At 34.3% G+C, this 18,404-nt stretch overlaps 1 protein-coding gene across 10 annotated transcripts in view; it reads left to right on the top strand.

Moving 5' to 3' along the window:
* PICALM (phosphatidylinositol binding clathrin assembly protein) overlaps positions 1-18,404 on the top strand; it is a 94,829-nt gene that overhangs the window by 68,418 nt on the left and 8,007 nt on the right. For 4 of the 10 annotated variants that reach the window (XM_032488816.1, XM_032488820.1, XM_032488819.1 and 1 more), the window contains 7 exons: positions 2,671-2,778; positions 4,425-4,556; positions 4,652-4,682; positions 4,860-4,959; positions 7,819-7,842; positions 9,390-9,449; positions 10,966-11,070. In XM_032488816.1, coding sequence (XP_032344707.1) covers positions 2,671-2,778; positions 4,425-4,556; positions 4,652-4,682; positions 4,860-4,959; positions 7,819-7,842; positions 9,390-9,449; positions 10,966-11,070 — 560 coding nt within the window. The remainder of the gene's footprint in view (positions 1-2,670; positions 2,779-4,424; positions 4,557-4,651; positions 4,683-4,859; positions 4,960-7,818; positions 7,843-9,389; positions 9,450-10,965; positions 11,071-18,404) is intronic. The other 6 variants (XM_032488817.1, XM_032488821.1, XM_032488826.1 and 3 more) reach the window with 3 other exon arrangements.

Raw genomic sequence — 18,404 nt, 5'->3', positions numbered from 1 at the left:
CCCTTGCGTAGTGTTTAATAAATAGTAGCAGGGTGTTGTTTTTTTTTTCCACACACAAAAATTATAAGGCCTGTTTATTACAGAACTACTACCAAAATTTATTAACAACCTAGCCAATTTTTCTGAAAGGTGTTTGGAATGCCTTTCTGTCCCCAAAGCTTGTTCATCTTGTACCTTTCAGTTAACTTATTATTGTCTTCTTGAGATTTGCCCTGCAGTGCAGTTGGTTTCTAAATGTTAATCTATGAAATGGAGCTGGTCAGTGACAGAGTTTTCACTGGGCCTTGGTGAAATGAGTTAGGTGGTTCAATATAGTGATTATTTTATAAAGTTAATCTTAACTTGGAGAGCCTATTTATCTTTTTTTTGGGAGGGGGGTCCCTAAAATCTCCTCTTTTGAAATGGTGATATTAGTTTTGTACCTTTGCTTTAAGTAACTTTTTAAAATTAAATGTTGACAATCTAATCAACCGTCATAATTTATTAAAATTTTCCCTTTCACTTTTTTGGTCTATTAGGTGGAAGCTTTTAACATTTGAGGTACTAGCTCTAGATTACATTGTATCTTTTCAAACCTTTTATATTTTTAGGCAGTAATATTGTAATTGCACAGATTGGTGCTCCTAGGGACCTCAGGAAATGGCGCCTCTCTTTACAGAAAGTAATGAAATTGTTTTTGTATTATTATAAAGGATAGGCTCATCCCTGATATCAACCAAATTCTAGAAAGAATTTGGGACAAGATACCTGGGACAAAATAGCAGGGAAAAATAGAAATTTGGTATACTGTCCTAGTTGTAAATTATTTTTTCCTGTATTTTCTTAAGTTGAGCGATATCATAGCTAAGATACTGTTTAAGGATGATTTAAAGAAAAATATGTATGCTTCTTACACTGTGGTGGTATAGCATGGGTATATAATTAAGCATGACAGATTTTTGTCTTTCTTGAGTAGATATGTTTATTCTTTTTGTAAGGTGTTATAAGAGGAACTGGTAAGGCCATGGTATATTTCTTAAGCAGCTTGTACAGTTTAAAGTGCTGTCAAATTTATATGTCTCTAGAATTCTAGGAACCTTTTGATGATTGCTCAGATTCATATACTAAATTATTTTATATTTTGATAGTGTTTGTATTCTCATTGTATGGCTAGTGTGTTTGAGTTGAGTATTTTAAAACTTAAGTAATTATGGAATAGGGTCAAACTTCTGCAGTCTTAAAATTTTGTGCCCTATAGCATATTCATATTATGATGTAAAATGCTACTTTTAAAGTAGTATCATTGATGTACACCAGCTTGTGTTGAGTCATTGTTAATAATAAGTCATTGCTTTCTGGTTTCTGTCTCTTTGAGGACCTTCTTGGACTTCTCACCAAATCTTGTCCTACTTTTTACAGTTTTCTTTAAGATCAGTCTTTTTAGTACAGCATCACTGTACTTCTTTATATCCTGGTGGTGTACATTAAGAGTTCAAAGTGAGATTCTTACTGAATGTACTTTAGCAGAAAGTTGGGACGGGAAGAGAGTGAACCTATGTTTAGGGCTCAAAAGTTTACCTTCTTCCTAATGATAAAGTTAATTTCCTAATGCCAGACTTTTTTTATTTTTAACATTCTGACTTTATAGAATTTAGAGATGGAAGAGAATTTAGGAGCATTACAGCCTTCCACAAAGTGAAAGAATTCCTTCATTGTGATCCTTGTTAGACTGTTCTCTCCTTGGATATATACTCAGTGATTGAAAGCTCCCCAAGTCGTGTGACAGCCCTAATAGTTTTAGATGATTTTAATTCTCATCAGCCTCTAGACGTTCAGAACCTCACCTCACAAAAATACAGCCTCACACAATTGAAAATCTTACATGTGTTACCTCAGCCTAGTCTGCTTTCAGCAACATGAGCAGTGTAACATGGACAGGAAAGAATAAGTTTTCCTGTTTATGTTCTGGTGTTTCAGAGTAGCTAGGTGAAGTAGCACATTCGACGGTATAGTTGTCAGTTCCACTTCTGGAAGTAGTTGAAGTTAGAGGGTGTTTGGGAGTTGAAAACGGTCTTTTTTTCTTTCTTTCTTTTATATTTGAAAAACATTTGGACACAAAGGGACACAAGGATTAGTGGGTTGTAACTTTCAGAATTTTTTCACTTCTCAAATGAACTTAAACCATAAAGCTTTTGGTTAACCGTTGAAGGAAGAAGGGAGAAATAGAGAAGGTGAGTAAGTAGAGGGAGAAAGTCTCTTGGGGTTACTCAGTAGATTCTTTTTTTTTTTTTTTTAAGCACCATAAAACACTTACTACCAAGTGATCCCTTAAATTAAATTTTGACTTCATGCAAAATCCTAGAATTTTAGATGTGTTTAGTTTTTTAAAGATGATCAGCATACAAAATTAAGGTAAAAAATAAGCAAAGATTTTATTTCTGTAATGAAACAAACTAGTAGTTCAACTTCACTAACTCTTTTGTTAGTTGTATTTGTCAATGGGATGATTTTATTTTGAAAAATGTAATTACCACAATAAGATGTAGTGTAGGAAATATTTTGCTTGAAGGGTTGGCTTTTTTTTTGTTGTGGGAATTTACTGCTTTTTCCATTCTATTGTCATCATTATTAAAGAACTATAAATGTTGAATATTAAAGAATTGAGCTTTTTTCCATTTTGGTTTTTCTTAGGATTTACTCCTTCTCCAGTTGCACAGCCACATCCTTCAGCTGGCCTTAACGTTGACTTTGAATCTGTGTTTGGAAATAAATCTACCAACGTTATTGTAGATTCTGGGGGTAAGAAAAAAATGCTTTATTAACATTACTATACTGTTCTTATTTAGAGTCTGTATAAGGCCAGATAGTGGTCCTTTTAACATGTGTAAATAGATGAAATTAGGGTAGCCAAAAAAGTGATCCTTCCCCCAACCACTGGATGAAAAACTTCAAGGGGCTATTAATCTTTGCTCTTTTCTTAGTGGCAATTTTGAATCTGAGAAGATTTTGTTTTTCTCAGAGCTATTAAATAGGAGAGAAAAAAAGAGATTTTGCTAGTCACTTGTTGTAGAATGTTTTACCTTTTAGTATTACAATTTTTACCTTTACTGAAATGAAATTGGCTTTTTTTTTAAACTAGGAGAATATGACCTGTGGTACCTTGATTTGTTGAGATAGTTCATGTAGTAAACAGCTAGAATATGTTAAATATCAGAGCTGTGGTGCAGTGGCTTTTTATTGTTTTAAGGATGATTTTTATAGTATGCTTGTTCATTTGTCTTAAAAGAACTTTATGAATCTGTAGAGCCAGGTTTCCATTTAATATCTTGTTAATTTGAAGTTTGTAAAGATTAAGAGTTCCTATAAAGTTGGTACTAAATTATGTTCTTAATCATAGAGAGATAAGTATAGTAATTAAATTCAAGCCATTTAAAGAAATATACTGAGGTATTCTTAGTTTTCTAATATATAGTTGATTATTATCCCAAAGGTAAGAAACAAACTTATAAAGAATATGCATCAACTAAGTATTTATTTTTTTTCTGTGCCCTAGTAGGTTTATATTTTTTGATGCATTTGATTTTTTCCTCTTGAGTTTGTCTTGCTGGGAAAAAGGAAGAGGGAAATAGAAAGCAATTGTTCATATTTTATAAACCACCATTTTTGGTGACTTGCTTTTTCAAATTCTGTAGTATTCCTAGGTTGTGCTATTGAGTTCGTTGGTGGTTTGGTTGATTGGGCTTGTTTTGCCTTCTACCTTTTGGTAAAGAAGGAACCTGAAGGGATTTGATTTGATTTGATTTGATTTTTAAGTAGTGTCCTAGTTTACTAGATGGTTTTATGCAATTGGAGTGTAGTTTAGCTACTTCTTAGGTATAATTTAGGCTAGCTATTTTTAGAAGAAAAGAGGTAATCTGATGGTTCATTTTCACTTGCTTCTAATATATTGTTTTATATATACTTTACATTCTCCACTTTGAAGAGTATAAAAAGATTTATAAAATACTATTTCTTAAAAGAAACTTTTTTCCCAAGATTTCCAAAAAATACAGAGATGTATTTTTACATACATTGCTTCAAGTATAAGTGAGTCTTCAGCAGATTTTATCAGCTGAGAGGGAGAATTAATTCCATTCCCTTCTCTTTCACAATTGTGGAATGAGAATAGTTTACTTGAATGCTTCTTTCATCCTCTTTAACCTTAATATAATTTTGTAATGACATAAGATAAATGATTTCTTCCAAAGCACATACAGCCTTCTCAGTTGGTTTACTTTGAAATGGTCTTTTTCTCCTTTTTCTACTTAAGAGCATTTATTAGTACCCATTTTCTTGGAGGACTTTTCCAATAAACAAACAAAGAGAAAGGACAGATACCTCCTTTAGAAAGCTTAGCACCATAAAAGTTCCTTACAAATCCTATTTCGTCTGTTTGTAACTTTAAGGCTTTGATGAACTAGGTGGACTTCTAAAACCAACAGTGGCCTCTCAGAACCAGAGTCTTCCTGTTGCCAAACTCCCTCCCAACAAGTTAGTATCTGATGACTTGGATTCATCCTTAGCCAACCTTGTGGGCAGTGAGTATTCTTTGGATCCTTTAATCTTCTTTACAATAAGTTGTTTTATAAAAATGAATCTAGTTTTAAAATGCTTTCCTTTTCTCCTGTCTCAGATCTTGGCATTGGAAATGGAACCACTAAGAAGTGAGTGTTTTATTTTGTGTTCTTCCCCGTGTGCTGTTGAGAGGTTGATTTGGCTTTCACCTGCAGAGCATATGTAGGATGTCGTCTGCATCTTAAACGCTTTGTTCAATCTAAATACATAGTAAAGAATCTTTATAATTGCAGACATTTAATATTCTCACTTATATTTATTTAAAGTGATGTAAATTGGAGTCAGCCAGGTGAAAAGAAGCTAACTGGAGGATCTAACTGGCAACCAAAGGTTGCACCAACAACTGCTTGGAATGCTGCAACAATGGTGAGTCAGAAGAGCTCATGATGTATACTAACATGAATAATTTATGTAAATGTGTAACATGAAAATGGTTTTAAAGTAGTGAGAGGCATAAGTGGAAAGATTGTTACCAAGTTTGCAAAATATAAATAATTTGTGTTTCTTTTAAAGGAAGCTTAGTTGGCTATATTTGCCAGGTACATTTTAGTAGCTAACATTTATTTAAAGGTTACTTTGTGCCAGGCATCATTCTAACAAATATGTGGTTTTGTTTTATATAATCCTCAACTTAACCTAACATGGTAGTAACTATTATTATCCTAATATTACAGATGAGGAAATGGAAACACGGTTATTAAGTAAAAGCCCAGATCACAGAAATTGGGGTGGGTTTTTAGAACCCAGGCAGGCTTGCCTCAGAGCTTATATTCTTAATCACTGTTTTTCTCTGCTGGTTTGAAATCTATTATTTATTTATCTAGAGTATAGTCTTTAATTATTTTCTGATCTCACCACTGGTAAAGAAACTATGCTTGCTTGGCTTTTGTTAATATTTTCATATAATTTATATAGTTAATTCTCCTTATTTGCTGCAGTTAGGTCCTTAAAGTCACCCTAACACTGAACCATTGCTAGGTTCATACACATGCATGCACATTTCTCCCCCCCTGACAATGGCTCAGTGTTCACTAATTCAGTGTTCTGGTGACTTTAAGAACATGAGTGCAGCAAATAAGGCAGACCAGTTCTGTGTGTGTGTGTGGGTGCGTGTGTATGAATGCACTCACATATCTCACATAGGTTATAATCTTAAATACTAAAAAAAAAACTCATTCTAGTAGATTGTGTGTGTATGTGTGTTTAAACTTCTACGAAAGAGAAAATGAGGTTCAGAAGTGTTAGGTGACCTTGCCTGAGCTGCCCCACTAAAGGATGCCTGAGTTGAGATGCTGGCCCTATCCATCTGGCCCCAGAGCCAGAGCTTCTTGCAGTATGCTGCACTGTTCCCTACTTTCTCCATCCTCTGATATCTTCATGTCAGAGCTGAAATAAGGCAGGGCTCCACCTTGTTTGACCTCAGCTGGGAATAAGTGCATTGGATGACAAATTTTTCACTATACTGCATACGTCTATGGATGATCTCAAAAGCAGCACAAGTATAGATTTTAGGATTACAAGTAAATTTTAGTGAGTAGCAGATTTGCAAATACAGAATTCACGAATAATGAAAATTAATTATATACGATAATTAATGAGTTAGTATCTAGTACTGAAGAAGTTCTAATGGTTTTAATTACTATAAGATGTGGTTGTCCCAGAGTAGCTTTGTGGCAGTGCCCCTGTCCTTGGTCAGCTGCTGTTTTACCAATCCTATAAATCTCCCTGGGTCAGAGAAATCCAGTTTCTTCTTGTAGGAAAATTTGAAAGATGCCTTCTTGCAACAGTGTACTATAAGCAGCATTTTGATTACAAGTTACTTCCTGTTGTTAGAGACCCCCATTATCCTTGTTATGCCACTTTTTGTTATTAAATCTCTTCCAGAGCACTGTGCTGTGCTGTTTTGCTATTTTCCTTGGGTTAATCATGTGTCAAGATTAATAGGGCTGAGCTAAAAAGAATGTGCTATTAAAATTTTGCAATACATTAGCTTAAGAGTTTCATTAGTTTCAGTCTTCATTAATAGAAAATAATAATGAAATATAGCCAGGTTTTTAAGATAGTACTTTTTCTCTGTTCTGGTAATGGTCACTACCATCACCAGTATTTAAACCCTGCATTTAAATAGTTTAGGTTTTTACACACACACGTACATACATACTATCTTGAGTCTGTAAATAGTGCATTCTTGGGGGAGTTTGAGCAGGTATTGTCCCAGTTGTAAGGATAAAGTTGTGATTTTTTTTTTCAAGTCCAGAGCAACTAGAAAGCAGATTTAAATTGAAACCCATCCCTTCTGACTCTGAATCCAGTGTTTTTCCTGCTTTAACACACCTCTCTGACTAGGAATGGCAGGAGGTTTGGTTAGTGGACTTTAGAGCCTAGGTATGAATTATACATTGATAATACATGAGGAATGATATAAATCCAAGTGATGATATGAAAATACAATGAATATTTTCTGATTTTCTATTAAATTAGTGTTAACTTACATGAAATATGAAATATTAGAAGTTTGTGGATAGCACTTGATTTAAGATTGACAACTGGAATGTAATAGGCATCTAAATTTGTTGGTAAGAAGCAATATGTATGGTGCTGTGTTGTATATGGTAATGTGTATCATCTCTTAAGGATTTTGTTAAAACATTTGTATGTATGTGTTTTACAGAGGTTCTTTTTAGTGACTAACATTTAGGGCTGGTGATGTGATTCATTATTTAGATAAACTGCTGCTTATGACATTTCTTTACATTTCTAACCATTTTATTAATCCTTAAACACTGTCAAGGTTTTAAGATATTTTTAAAATTTAAAACAAATTCACTGGTGTAAAATATACAATGATGTTATACTACCAACTCTTTTCATTACTGCTTGCATTTTTTTCTGTGGTAGACATTATACAGTGCAACTATGTTTATAGGATGCACTGCATTTTGCACTGTTGATGCTACTGATAGATTTTATGTTTTAATGACACTTGTAATCAGTAAACTATTATGTAAATAAGGTGATGATGCCAAAGACTAAATTCCCCTTGTCAACCTTGATAGTGTTTTTGTATAGATGTTCTTCCATTAGATACTGGAAATACAAGGAATTTTAGATAGTTAATAAATGTACATGTGAACTAAAATGCTCTCTATGTATTTTCTGTTGTGTAAGTACTTGTTCTAATCCAGTGTTATTGCATTATGTAATTGTTCTCCCTGGGAAAAACAGAATGGCATGCATTTTCCACAATACGTAAGTGACCAAAAACTAGCCTTTTTTGCAATAAATTAGCATGCTATTAACCACTGCTGTAGCAGAATCTCATAACCTTCCAGCTATTACTTGTTTTCACATTCAGATTTTCAATGTGTCAAAAATTCTTCTTAGCATCTACTGATTTCATGGGTGTGTTGCAGAATTGATTCTGATGGTGGCATGGGAAATACAAATTTTTTTTCTTGCTTAATATTCTGCCATTTGCTGCCAGATGGCTGGGTGTCTGTGTCTGTGCTGCCACTATGCACTTGATGACTTCTGAATGGAGGGAAATAAATGTTGATTGTGGTAATGTTGAAAATAACAATTGCATGAAATCTTACAGGCTTCTGCTGTACTTGGCAGTTTGTCTACTGCTGTCTCAGCTCTTGGTTTTTAAGTAGGGAGAGACCAATAAGTCCTACATGCTCACCCAAATACTAAACCTTTAACTATTCACTTTAGTTATGCTTCATTTAACTTCTTCATGTGTATGTTCAAATTGCCATATAATTTTTTTTATATAATTTAGCAGTGTTATTGGTCTTTCACCTGTATTCAGTTTCAGTTTTTATTATAACACACATAGGGAATGTTGTTAAGACAGCAAATATATCTAAAATGATTCTGTGCTGAGATTGTATATTTTAAAGCATTGAGTTAAAATGGGAGGAGTAGGGGCCCTTAAACATCTTAGTGGTAGATGGCTCTTTTAGACATTAAAGCATAAATGGACTTAAAAATGCATTGCTCCTCTGAATTGGTGCATTACAGAAGGTAGTTTAAATAATTTATGGAATAAGTTAGAGGGAATGCTAATATACATACTCTATGTAAGTACCTGTACTTCTTAGAAATAGTCATATTCCATAGTGGTTTGAAATCTTTGGGATTCTTTGAAAAGAGTGAATGAGGTCCATAGAAACTGATTTTTGGAAGATCAAATTATTAATTGATTTGAGATCTTTAAATTTTTTTCTTTTCTCAAAAAATGATGAGGTACCTGGGCAGGGAGGGTATATAGCTCAATGGTAGAGTGCCTGCTTAGATGCACGAGGTCCTGGGTTTGCTCCCTAGTACCTCCATTAAATAAGTAAATAAAAATAAACCTAATTGTCTCCCCCCAAAAAAACAACAAAAAAATTTTTTTCAGTGAAGTACCTAGGAAAACATTTAGTAATACTGCTTTTTCTGGGCATACTTTTTTTTTTTATGATAGTGATAGACTTTAAATTTTGGAACTTTGAATATTTTTTAAAATCAATATTTTTAAAGCTGTAAAAGCATCTTGAAATCTTAGATCGCTGTTGTATCTAAGTTTAAATGGTATTTTTTCTTTCTACTAATTCTGCTTTTGTGCTAACTTGAAGACACTTTATTTCATTGAGCTTTAATTGACACAATTATTAATGATCACAAATGTCACATTTAATCACAGCTGTCTTAGCAATTCTTTCTAGTGGAACTACAGCTATTAATTCCTTGAACTCAGTTGACATACGTGAGTTATACTTCCTTGTTTATTTTTTCTTTCACCATGTCAGGCACCCCCTGTAATGGCCTATCCTGCTACTACACCAACAGGCATGATAGGATATGGAATCGTAAGTATTTTTTCCCAACACAGGTTTTTGAAACTATGTTGATTCACATTTAACATCCATTTATTTACAGATGTAACTGAGAAAAGAACTTAGTGCCATATACCGTTAAGTGTCTAACGCAGAACCTTGTACCATAGTATTGGTTTCATAAGTATTTCTAGAACAGTCTTTATACAACAGATATTATTTTTAACTAATACTATTTATTAATGTTCACTGTACTACTTGGCTCCTTTTTCCCTTATAATTTTGCTAGGCGTTTTATATTTCATTAAGAACTCACTTAAACATTCATGTCTTCGTTGCTGTGACCTTACATTAATACCATTGAGGTCTCACAACCTTAATATTATGGGGAGGGGTGGGGGTTAACATTCCTTGAATTGTGTAGGGGGTAAATTTAGTCTAGTAAAGGCCAAAGATATTTTCCTATGACATGATTGGTATATCACAGAAACAATTCTTTAACCTTTAAGCTGCCCACAGCCCACATACTAGACTGCCCTTACTCTCCCAACTCTCTTAATATATAGACTCAGTAGATATGAAATGATAGTATTGGCTTCAGCCCACTGTAGATTTTGAGGGACTGTTGCTTGTAGGAGGAAGCGTCATCCGTTGGTATTGCTACTGTGGCTGCTTGTGCTACGTCTTTATTTACATCATTAATGGAGGTAGCTCTTTTCTGCATATGAAGAAGTTTTACAGTTTTTGGATTCCCAGTCATTACAGAAAAAAGGAGTCTGCACAAAACTCATAAAGTTAAAATGAATCTCTCCTTGCAAATAGTAGTCTACTTAAAAGATTAAATAGAGCTTATAGAAAGATAAGGTTTTAGAATATTGCATTGTAACCAGACTAGTATGGTGGTCTGTGTGTAGTCTGTTTTGTCACTTACTATATTAATTTTATGGAGTGGTACTTTTTAAAGAAAGAGAGGGTTGGTTGAGATTTATTTTCGATTATTCAAAAGTGAACTAATCTCTTTGTGTGTAATTTAAACTTCTTGGTTTTCCCTAAAAATGTTGGAAATAAAATGAAAGAACCATAGAGAGTAAATTTCTTTAAAGAGTCAGCTGTTTTCACTTGTGCTCACTTGCAGAATGAAGTAGAAACTTAATTTGACATACAAAGGCAGTTTACTTTGAAATGTATTCTCCATTTTATAGTTTCAGGTTTCCCTCTGTCTAAAACTGGCAAATTTGGAAATTTTTTGGTCTAAATTCTTTTTTGTTTACTGTAGTAAGATTTGATTTTGCAACTCATATAGAAAAAGTTAGGCTTTTTTGCAAACTTTAAAAAGTGAGCACATAAAAGACTTCCCATACCAAAAACTACTCTTAAAAATATGTATCTGTCAGTCTTGTATACATTTACAGGAATTTCCCCTTTGAATTAATGCAAAAATACTAGTACTGTTCATCCCTGTTACCCATCTTGTTTACCTATAATAAAGAAAATGTGAGTCGACATCCTTTAACTTGATATATATGTGTTTTTTGTTTTGTTTTTTAAGCCTCCTCAAATGGGAAGTGTACCTGTCATGACACAACCAACCTTAATATATAGCCAGCCTGTCATGAGACCACCAAACCCTTTTGGCCCTGTATCAGGAGCACAGGTACTAATTAACGTGCTACATGTTAACTGTTTTAATAAAGCTTGATGTGAAAGGAATATAATACTAAAAAATCCTTTTATACAACTTGAGAAGCAGTTTATTAGCATTTTTTTCCCATCATGGTGGATATCATTTACTTCATGTATGTTTCTCATCTAAAATTTTTTAAGAATACTGATTATTTGGAAGGGAAGGATAAACAGGTTACAAGTATTAAAGTTGGAAAATTCTTGATAATTTATAGTTCGTGGGTCCAGAGGATGGTTTTTCTGAGGTTAAGGAACCTTCTTTCTATGATTCTGACATGCTTTCCTTTGTAGACCTTAGAATTCAGAACTCAGTGCCTTGGCTTAAATGGTACTGTAATAAAAGTGTTGCCTTTGAGATGTTTGTGGAACCTGACAAGTCTTCAAAAGTTGTGAATGATATTTTTTCATTAGATAACTTCCTGCCACTAAAGATTGTATTTAAATACAAACCCCTCAAAAGGGCAAAAAAACTTGAAATGCCATGCTGACCTAATTGCTTCACAGGAAAGACTTTCCGCTTCAGATGTTTCTAAGGTTTTCTTCCAGTTCAGGCAGATTCACCCTAAATAATCACTCTTTTTTTTTTTTCATCTCATGATCATTAGAATTAGGGGAATCTGAATTTTTTTTTTTTTAAAGAAGCTTCTCCCCATTTTGGTTAGGAGAGGAAATAATGGAATTTCTGTTATTTACTTCTCTGGTGGCATACTGTGGGATGAGAACCTTGTAAAGTGGTAAGATGGCTTATCCTTCTATGTCTGTGTCTCTACTTGTATCATTTAACAGTTAGAAATAATGACATGCAGTTGTTAAAGTAAGCCTCCATTTCTTACATTGCTTCCGATGCCGACTGATTGGTTTCTTTATGTGTTTAATGCTATTTGAAAACATTCATGTGAGCATTTAGTAATGGACTTGTTATTCCTTTTCCACTTGAATGCATGCAGTATTACACTTGCCAGTGCATATAGTGTTCCATTGCCAAAATTAGTTTGTATTGATCCAGTTGAACGTAGTCTATATGAATCATGTAGACAAGTGAGACACCGTTCATTTTTCAGCCTTTTTGAGGATTGAACTCATTTAATAAATTGGCATCTCAGGGAGTGCCAGTAACTGGGAGTGGGTAGTGAATTTAATTCTGATTAAGAGATAAAATTCCTGTTCTTTGAAGTTCATGTGTTTTCCCAGATGCCTCTTTTTTTCCCCCCTTGTTCATAAAGTGACCTTTTCTTCCTGTTCCTTAATTGGTTAAGTGTTTACAATGAAGACAGCTGGGAGTTGAGGAAACTGGTACAGTTGTTACTTTTTTATGCATTTGTTTTTATAAGTTGTATTACAGGTATTTATTTATAGTTTTATTTCTCCTCTTTTACCAGCAGTAGTTCTGAATACTGGCATAACTTGATAAACATATTTTGATAATCCTTTGGAAGATGTTGATTTCATCCTCTAACTTTTGATGTAGATGTTTTCTTTAGTTTATATGTCTTCCTGATGTTCTTTAGTTTTTTCTTTGTTATTCATATTTTTAACTTCAGATACATGTTGTTTATTTTTAAAAATTACTTTGGTTTTATGCTGTAAGAGACCAAGCGGTAGGAACTTAAATGTACTCAGAAATAAAAGCTATATTTTAGGGCTGCAAATTTACCAGGAACCAGTGACTACAGAAGTTTTTTCCGTCATGTATGGCTGAACCTTGTACCTAGTCCGGGTCTTGTCTTGCAAGCTCCTGTCTCAGAAACAGAAGATACAGTTACCTTAAGCTTGAATGCTGCCTGACAGTTTCTAAGCATTTTCACATAGATTATTTCACCTTATTCTCAAAATAATTTTTAAAGTAGATGCGCCTACTAATATCCTGGTTTATAGATAATGAAAATTGAGACTTGGAAATGTTCTTCAACTTAGTGGTGAAATGCAACTTAGCTGCAGAAATCCTTGATTCCTGGCCAGTGCTCATTCGTGACACACTGCCTCTCTGCTGATGAGACTCAGCCTGAATGGCCACTGTAGTACTACTGTCTTCCTTTTGTCAGCAGTGAACCACTCTGCTAAGTCCTTGGTTTCCAATATATTGGATTATAAACTACATGTACATATTCAAGGTATAACTACTGTAGTTGTCAAGAGCGTCCTCTAGTTCTGGATAATACTTTTAACCTTGAAACATTTTATATGAGGGGTGTTTTTTAATACCGTAAACAAAACTTAGTAAAAAATCTCCCTTTAAAAAAATTACTGGTCCCCAGCCTCTGTTCTTAACACAGGTTTTATATCTTGTTGTCTTTGTAACTTTCAGTGAAATTCCAAAAAGGTATAAGAATTTCCATGTGTGTGAAATGAAACAGTGACAGAAATACCCTTTTCTAATTACTATATTCCAGAAGAGAAGAGAATGAGAGTATTAGGGTAATACGTTTATATTGAGAAATCAAATTTGCAGCAAGTACTTAATTCTACTATTATTGATTGAGAAAAGCATATGAAGGAAGCAAATTGATAACTAGGAAAAGAAAATCAGGTGGCAGTGAAGTGACTCAAAGAGGTTTTTGTCTCCACCTTACACAGCTCTTTGAATCAGTTGAAAGTGAGAATCTTAAATCTTTTAATATTACTTTTAATTCCTTTTCCCCCTTTGTTTTCCATAGGTCTTGTCACAAAGTCCCACTAATTGTTCTTCTGTTACTATTAGTTCCACCCTTTCCTTCTTCTAGACTGGAACCTTTCTTGTCTTTCTAATTTAACCTGTTATGTAGATATTTGAGTAAACTTCTGTAGGCAGTTGTTTGTGGCACCTTAGCAGCATACATAAAAATCTAAGGAGGTGAATCTAAATATAACTGAACATGTAAGGCATTCCCTCAACTTTCTGTCTTAAAAATAAACTGCCTCGCAAAGTCTCCCTCTTTAAAGGAATAATAATGAGTAAACAGAATATTCAGGTTCTTCAGTTCCCATGTCTCTACAATTCTCAGTAAATATCCAGTATTCTGCTGCTGTTTGTCTTTTCCAGAACGCCTTTGTCTGTCATTAAGTAGATTTACTCTTTATTCATTCTTAGTCATTGCTTGTCCCTTTTCAGTTCTTCTGAGATCTGAAGTTCTTTTCCTTATTCTGCATTCTTTTTCTTTATAGAACTTACCACATCCTGACACCTGTTGGTCTGTCTGTCTGTCTGTCTCAATCCATTCATCCATCCATCCATTCAGTCTAGTGAGAGACTCCCAGACCAGATTGTAACCCTCACAGAGGCAGGCTTTTATGTGGCTTGTTTACTTCTGTGTTCATGGTTCCTAAAACAGTACCTGACTCAATAATTTGATTTGGTTGAAAACTTAACTTTTCCATTGTGTAGCTTACTATTCCTCATTGATCTCTTTTTACTTACTTATAACCATTGTAATCATTTATAGCAGTGTTCGGAATTGATTTAATTTGTTGGCTGATAGTTACGGTAAGCTAAAATATTAGATGACCATCACCTGAGGAATGAAGATGCCTTTAATTTCATGATTGAATAGTTTAATAATTGAAAATTAAACTATTTATCTTTGAAGTAAGAAATATTTTATCATGCTTCAGTTTTTAATGATTATTAGCTAGTCCTTTGGATTGATTTCGTCCATTCATTGGTAGCAGAAACCAAAATAATTTTTCTTAATGAACTACCTTTTTATTGTCCTCTCGTTATTTTAATCTTTTTTCAATTTCAGAAATGTTTTGAGGTACCTCTTTGTACATTGTAAAGTAAGTGGTAGTTCAAATATAAAGTGAAATCCCATCAAAATAGAATCTTTTAATCAAATCCCAGTTCTACAGCTATTGTGAAAAATCTTTCCCTGCTCCTTGAAGTGTTTCTTTTGGGAGCCATTATTCACCAAAGGCATAACTTGTAGCTGGTCTCTTGACTACTTACTATTAAACTAAGTTAATATTCCTGAGAGTACCTCAACCCTTCCAGATATTTGTCATATTACCATTAGTGAGGTATTCCAAACAATGTGTTTTGTGTGTTCTAAATTGTATCTGGTTACCCTTATTGCTGTGTTAGTGCCTATTAGTGAGAAAGTAGCTAATACCTTCCAGATGGCTGTTAGCTCAGACTTTGTTTTGTTCTTTAGGACATTTGTCTTCAATATAGCTTTAATTTAATAGACTACACTATAATATTGAAATTATGCCGTCCTATACATCTATGCACCTTACTCTGTTCTCTTCCCATTTTTTTGTGCTCACTTACTCTGTATTTTCTAAGATATTTTCACATAACTGTTAGATGCTTAAAGATGGGTATTGTGTTCTGTTTCATGCCTAACATTGTAGTGTTTGTTTTTTTTTTAATGTTCTACATGAGTACGTCTTTCTAGATATTTGACTGCGTGGGAAATACTACATCCCTATGGTTAATGCTTTTTTACTCTTCTGTGCTTCCTCACACTATTTGATTACTTGTTATTGGTGTGTCTGTTTATTAACTTGGAGAGAATGGGTACTCTTAACACCTCTTAACTTGTGCTTTATGTAACTCCTACTGGTACTTACTGCTATATAAATTGAAATGTTCATTGCTGGTCAATAGTTTGTAAATTCAGTCTGCTTTGCAGTATGCAGCTGTTACGTTACTAAGCGTGAAAACAGTTAACCTAATTTCTCTTTTCTTTTAAAAGATACTGTTTATGTGAAATAACATTCTTTTAATGAATGTTTATCAGACAGTTTAAATGTTGAAGATCTTTGAAGCGGGGAGGGTTATGTTTGTTACGTTCTTATCACTTCCTTATATGAGAAACTCAGACTGATCCCGTATCAAATCTGTTTTCCCAGAAGTGATATGAAAACCATAGAGTGTTACATTAGAGGATTTAATCTTAAAAATAGGCATATTAAGGGGAGAGGGTATAGCTCAGTGGTAGAGTGCATGCTTTAGCATGCACAGGGTCCTGGGTTCCATCCCCAGTACCTCCATAAAAATAAATACATAAACAAACAAATATAACCCCTCCCCCCCAAAAAAACCTAAAAGTATTTAAAAATAAGCATATTAAAAGTTTTGTTGTTTTTTTGATTGGTATTGAAGTTTCAGGGTTTTTTTTTTTTTTAATGGAGGGTATGGCTAAAGATGCAAAATGGCTGCTATGTTTTTGTTTGTATCAACCAATTTTAAATAAGTATGACATCAGTTAAGTGTCTGAAAGGAAACAATGGCTTGTTGTGAATGCTTTTTACCCATCTAAATGGGGGCACTGTTGACTTTGGATATCGGAATAATTCAACTCTTAGAAAAAGATGGCCTTTTTAATGACCTTCTTGTGTAAGAACTAATGGCTCTCTTTGCTTTTAGGCTTAGTGTTTTGGGGGGGGGGGTTGTTTTTTTGTTTTTTAATTTTCTTGGTATGTTAATTGTGGGTGTTGGCAGTGTCACTCTGTCAGCTGATCTGCCCAGCTGAATTTCTGTGAAGAAGGCCTTTTGCCTTCTCAGCAGTGTGTTGTGCTCATTCACCTTTGCCTAGTAGAAGATCCCCTGAGGAAATGTGATTTAGTACTGTAGGTGAGAATGATTCTGTAGTCCCCAGGGCATACCTGAATCAGTCAAAACAAAAGTTTGAGGAGTCCCATCTGCTGACCATTATTGTTAATAAGACAACATGTAGAGCCAGCCCTTTTCACCAGGTTTTTGCTGATGACATTTTTTTTCTAGAAGGTAGAACTCTTTAATTCTTGTTTTAAACAAAACTGGAACATATTTGTAGAATCTTAGGTGATTGTGACATTCTGCAAAATCTTGATGATGAACGTCAGTGACCATATACAGCACTGTGTGTATAGAGAGCACACAGGTGTATTGACTGTATAACATTTACTAGAGGTCCCTTTAAAAAAATTATTTCTCTACTCTTAAACTTTTTTCTGTACATTAAATATAGCCCATAAATTCTAGCTGAGTTGAGATGAATGGAGATAGCAGATTTTAGAGAAGAAGCAAAGCACCGGCCTTGGAGTCAGCAGATCTGCTTTCAGGTCTGTTGCTGATGTCCTGGGGCTGTTGTAACAAAGTGCACCATAAACTTCACAGCTTAAAACAACAAAAACTTAATCTCTTACAGTTCTTGAGGCTAGAAGTCTGAAAACAAGGTGTCGATGGGGCCGTGGTCCTTCGGAATTCTCCAGAGGAGGATGCTTCCTTGCCTCTTCCAGCTTTTGGTGCCCTAGTCGTTGCTTGGCTTACAGCTGCAGCGTTAGTCTCTGCCTCTTTGACGTGGTGTCCTCCTTGTGCCTCTGTCTTCTCATGGCATTTCCCTCTTACAGAAGCATCATTCATTGGATTAGGGCCCACCCTAGTAACTTGATGACTGCTGCAAAGACCTATTTCCAAATAAGGTGACATTCATAAATATATTCATAGGGGACAGGACTGCAGCATACCTTTTGGGGATACAGTTCAACAGACTCACAACCCGCTTCCTCACTAACCAGGTGTTTCAGAACAAGTTGCCTGTGTACCTTTCTTGAGCTTCAGTTTCCTTATCTATCAAATGGTGATTTTACCTTGGGTACTTTATAGGTCCAAATGAAAATGTTTGAAATTGGCTTAGGAATGTGGAGGTTTTTTGGTTTTTTTTTACTGGTGACTATTTTTTTGTTTTTAGAAGAAAACTTTACAAGATTGACCTATTTTCAGAAATTGTCTCTATTCCTTAAGGTGTCCCTATTCCCAAATTTTAATTTATTATAGTACAATTTATATTTCTTCCCATGTGTTATAAATTACCTTGATTGTAAATAATTCATAGTTCATTATTTTGAGACCTTAATTTTTATTATCTTTCAACATCATATAAACACAGAGAGAGACTCAGGCTTGGGTGGAGACTGGTATGTGGGAATGGGGCAGCCTGGCTGAGCATGTTCTGCGTTAGGGCCTGAATCATTCACATGGGATGTAGACTGTGGACATTGTTTACAGGAACCAGAGACATCATTCTTGAGGACTGTTACCAGGATCACCTGTATTGGCTCAGCATTCGTAGAAGTGGTGAAGCTGCCTAATCTCTTCTTAGGGGAGGGGGCGTACCTTTTTTGAAAATATCTAAGTCTAAAGAACTCTCTCCTTAGACATTTTTAGTGGAAGCCCAATAGGTAAATCAAGTAAAAGCAGGTGGTCTCAACCCCATGTATGAAGTACAGTTCAGGCATTTTTTAAAAACCAAACCAAAATGCCATGTTTTCAGTAAATAAAAAATCAGTGGTGCATTGTAGACATATTTAATTATTATTTTGTCTCATATACCAGTTGACGTA

The sequence above is a fragment of the Camelus ferus genome, chromosome 10, assembly GCF_009834535.1.
Source record: "Camelus ferus isolate YT-003-E chromosome 10, BCGSAC_Cfer_1.0, whole genome shotgun sequence".
Lineage (NCBI taxonomy): Eukaryota > Metazoa > Chordata > Mammalia > Artiodactyla > Camelidae > Camelus > Camelus ferus.
This window is presented reverse-complemented; position numbering and strand designations above follow the sequence as displayed.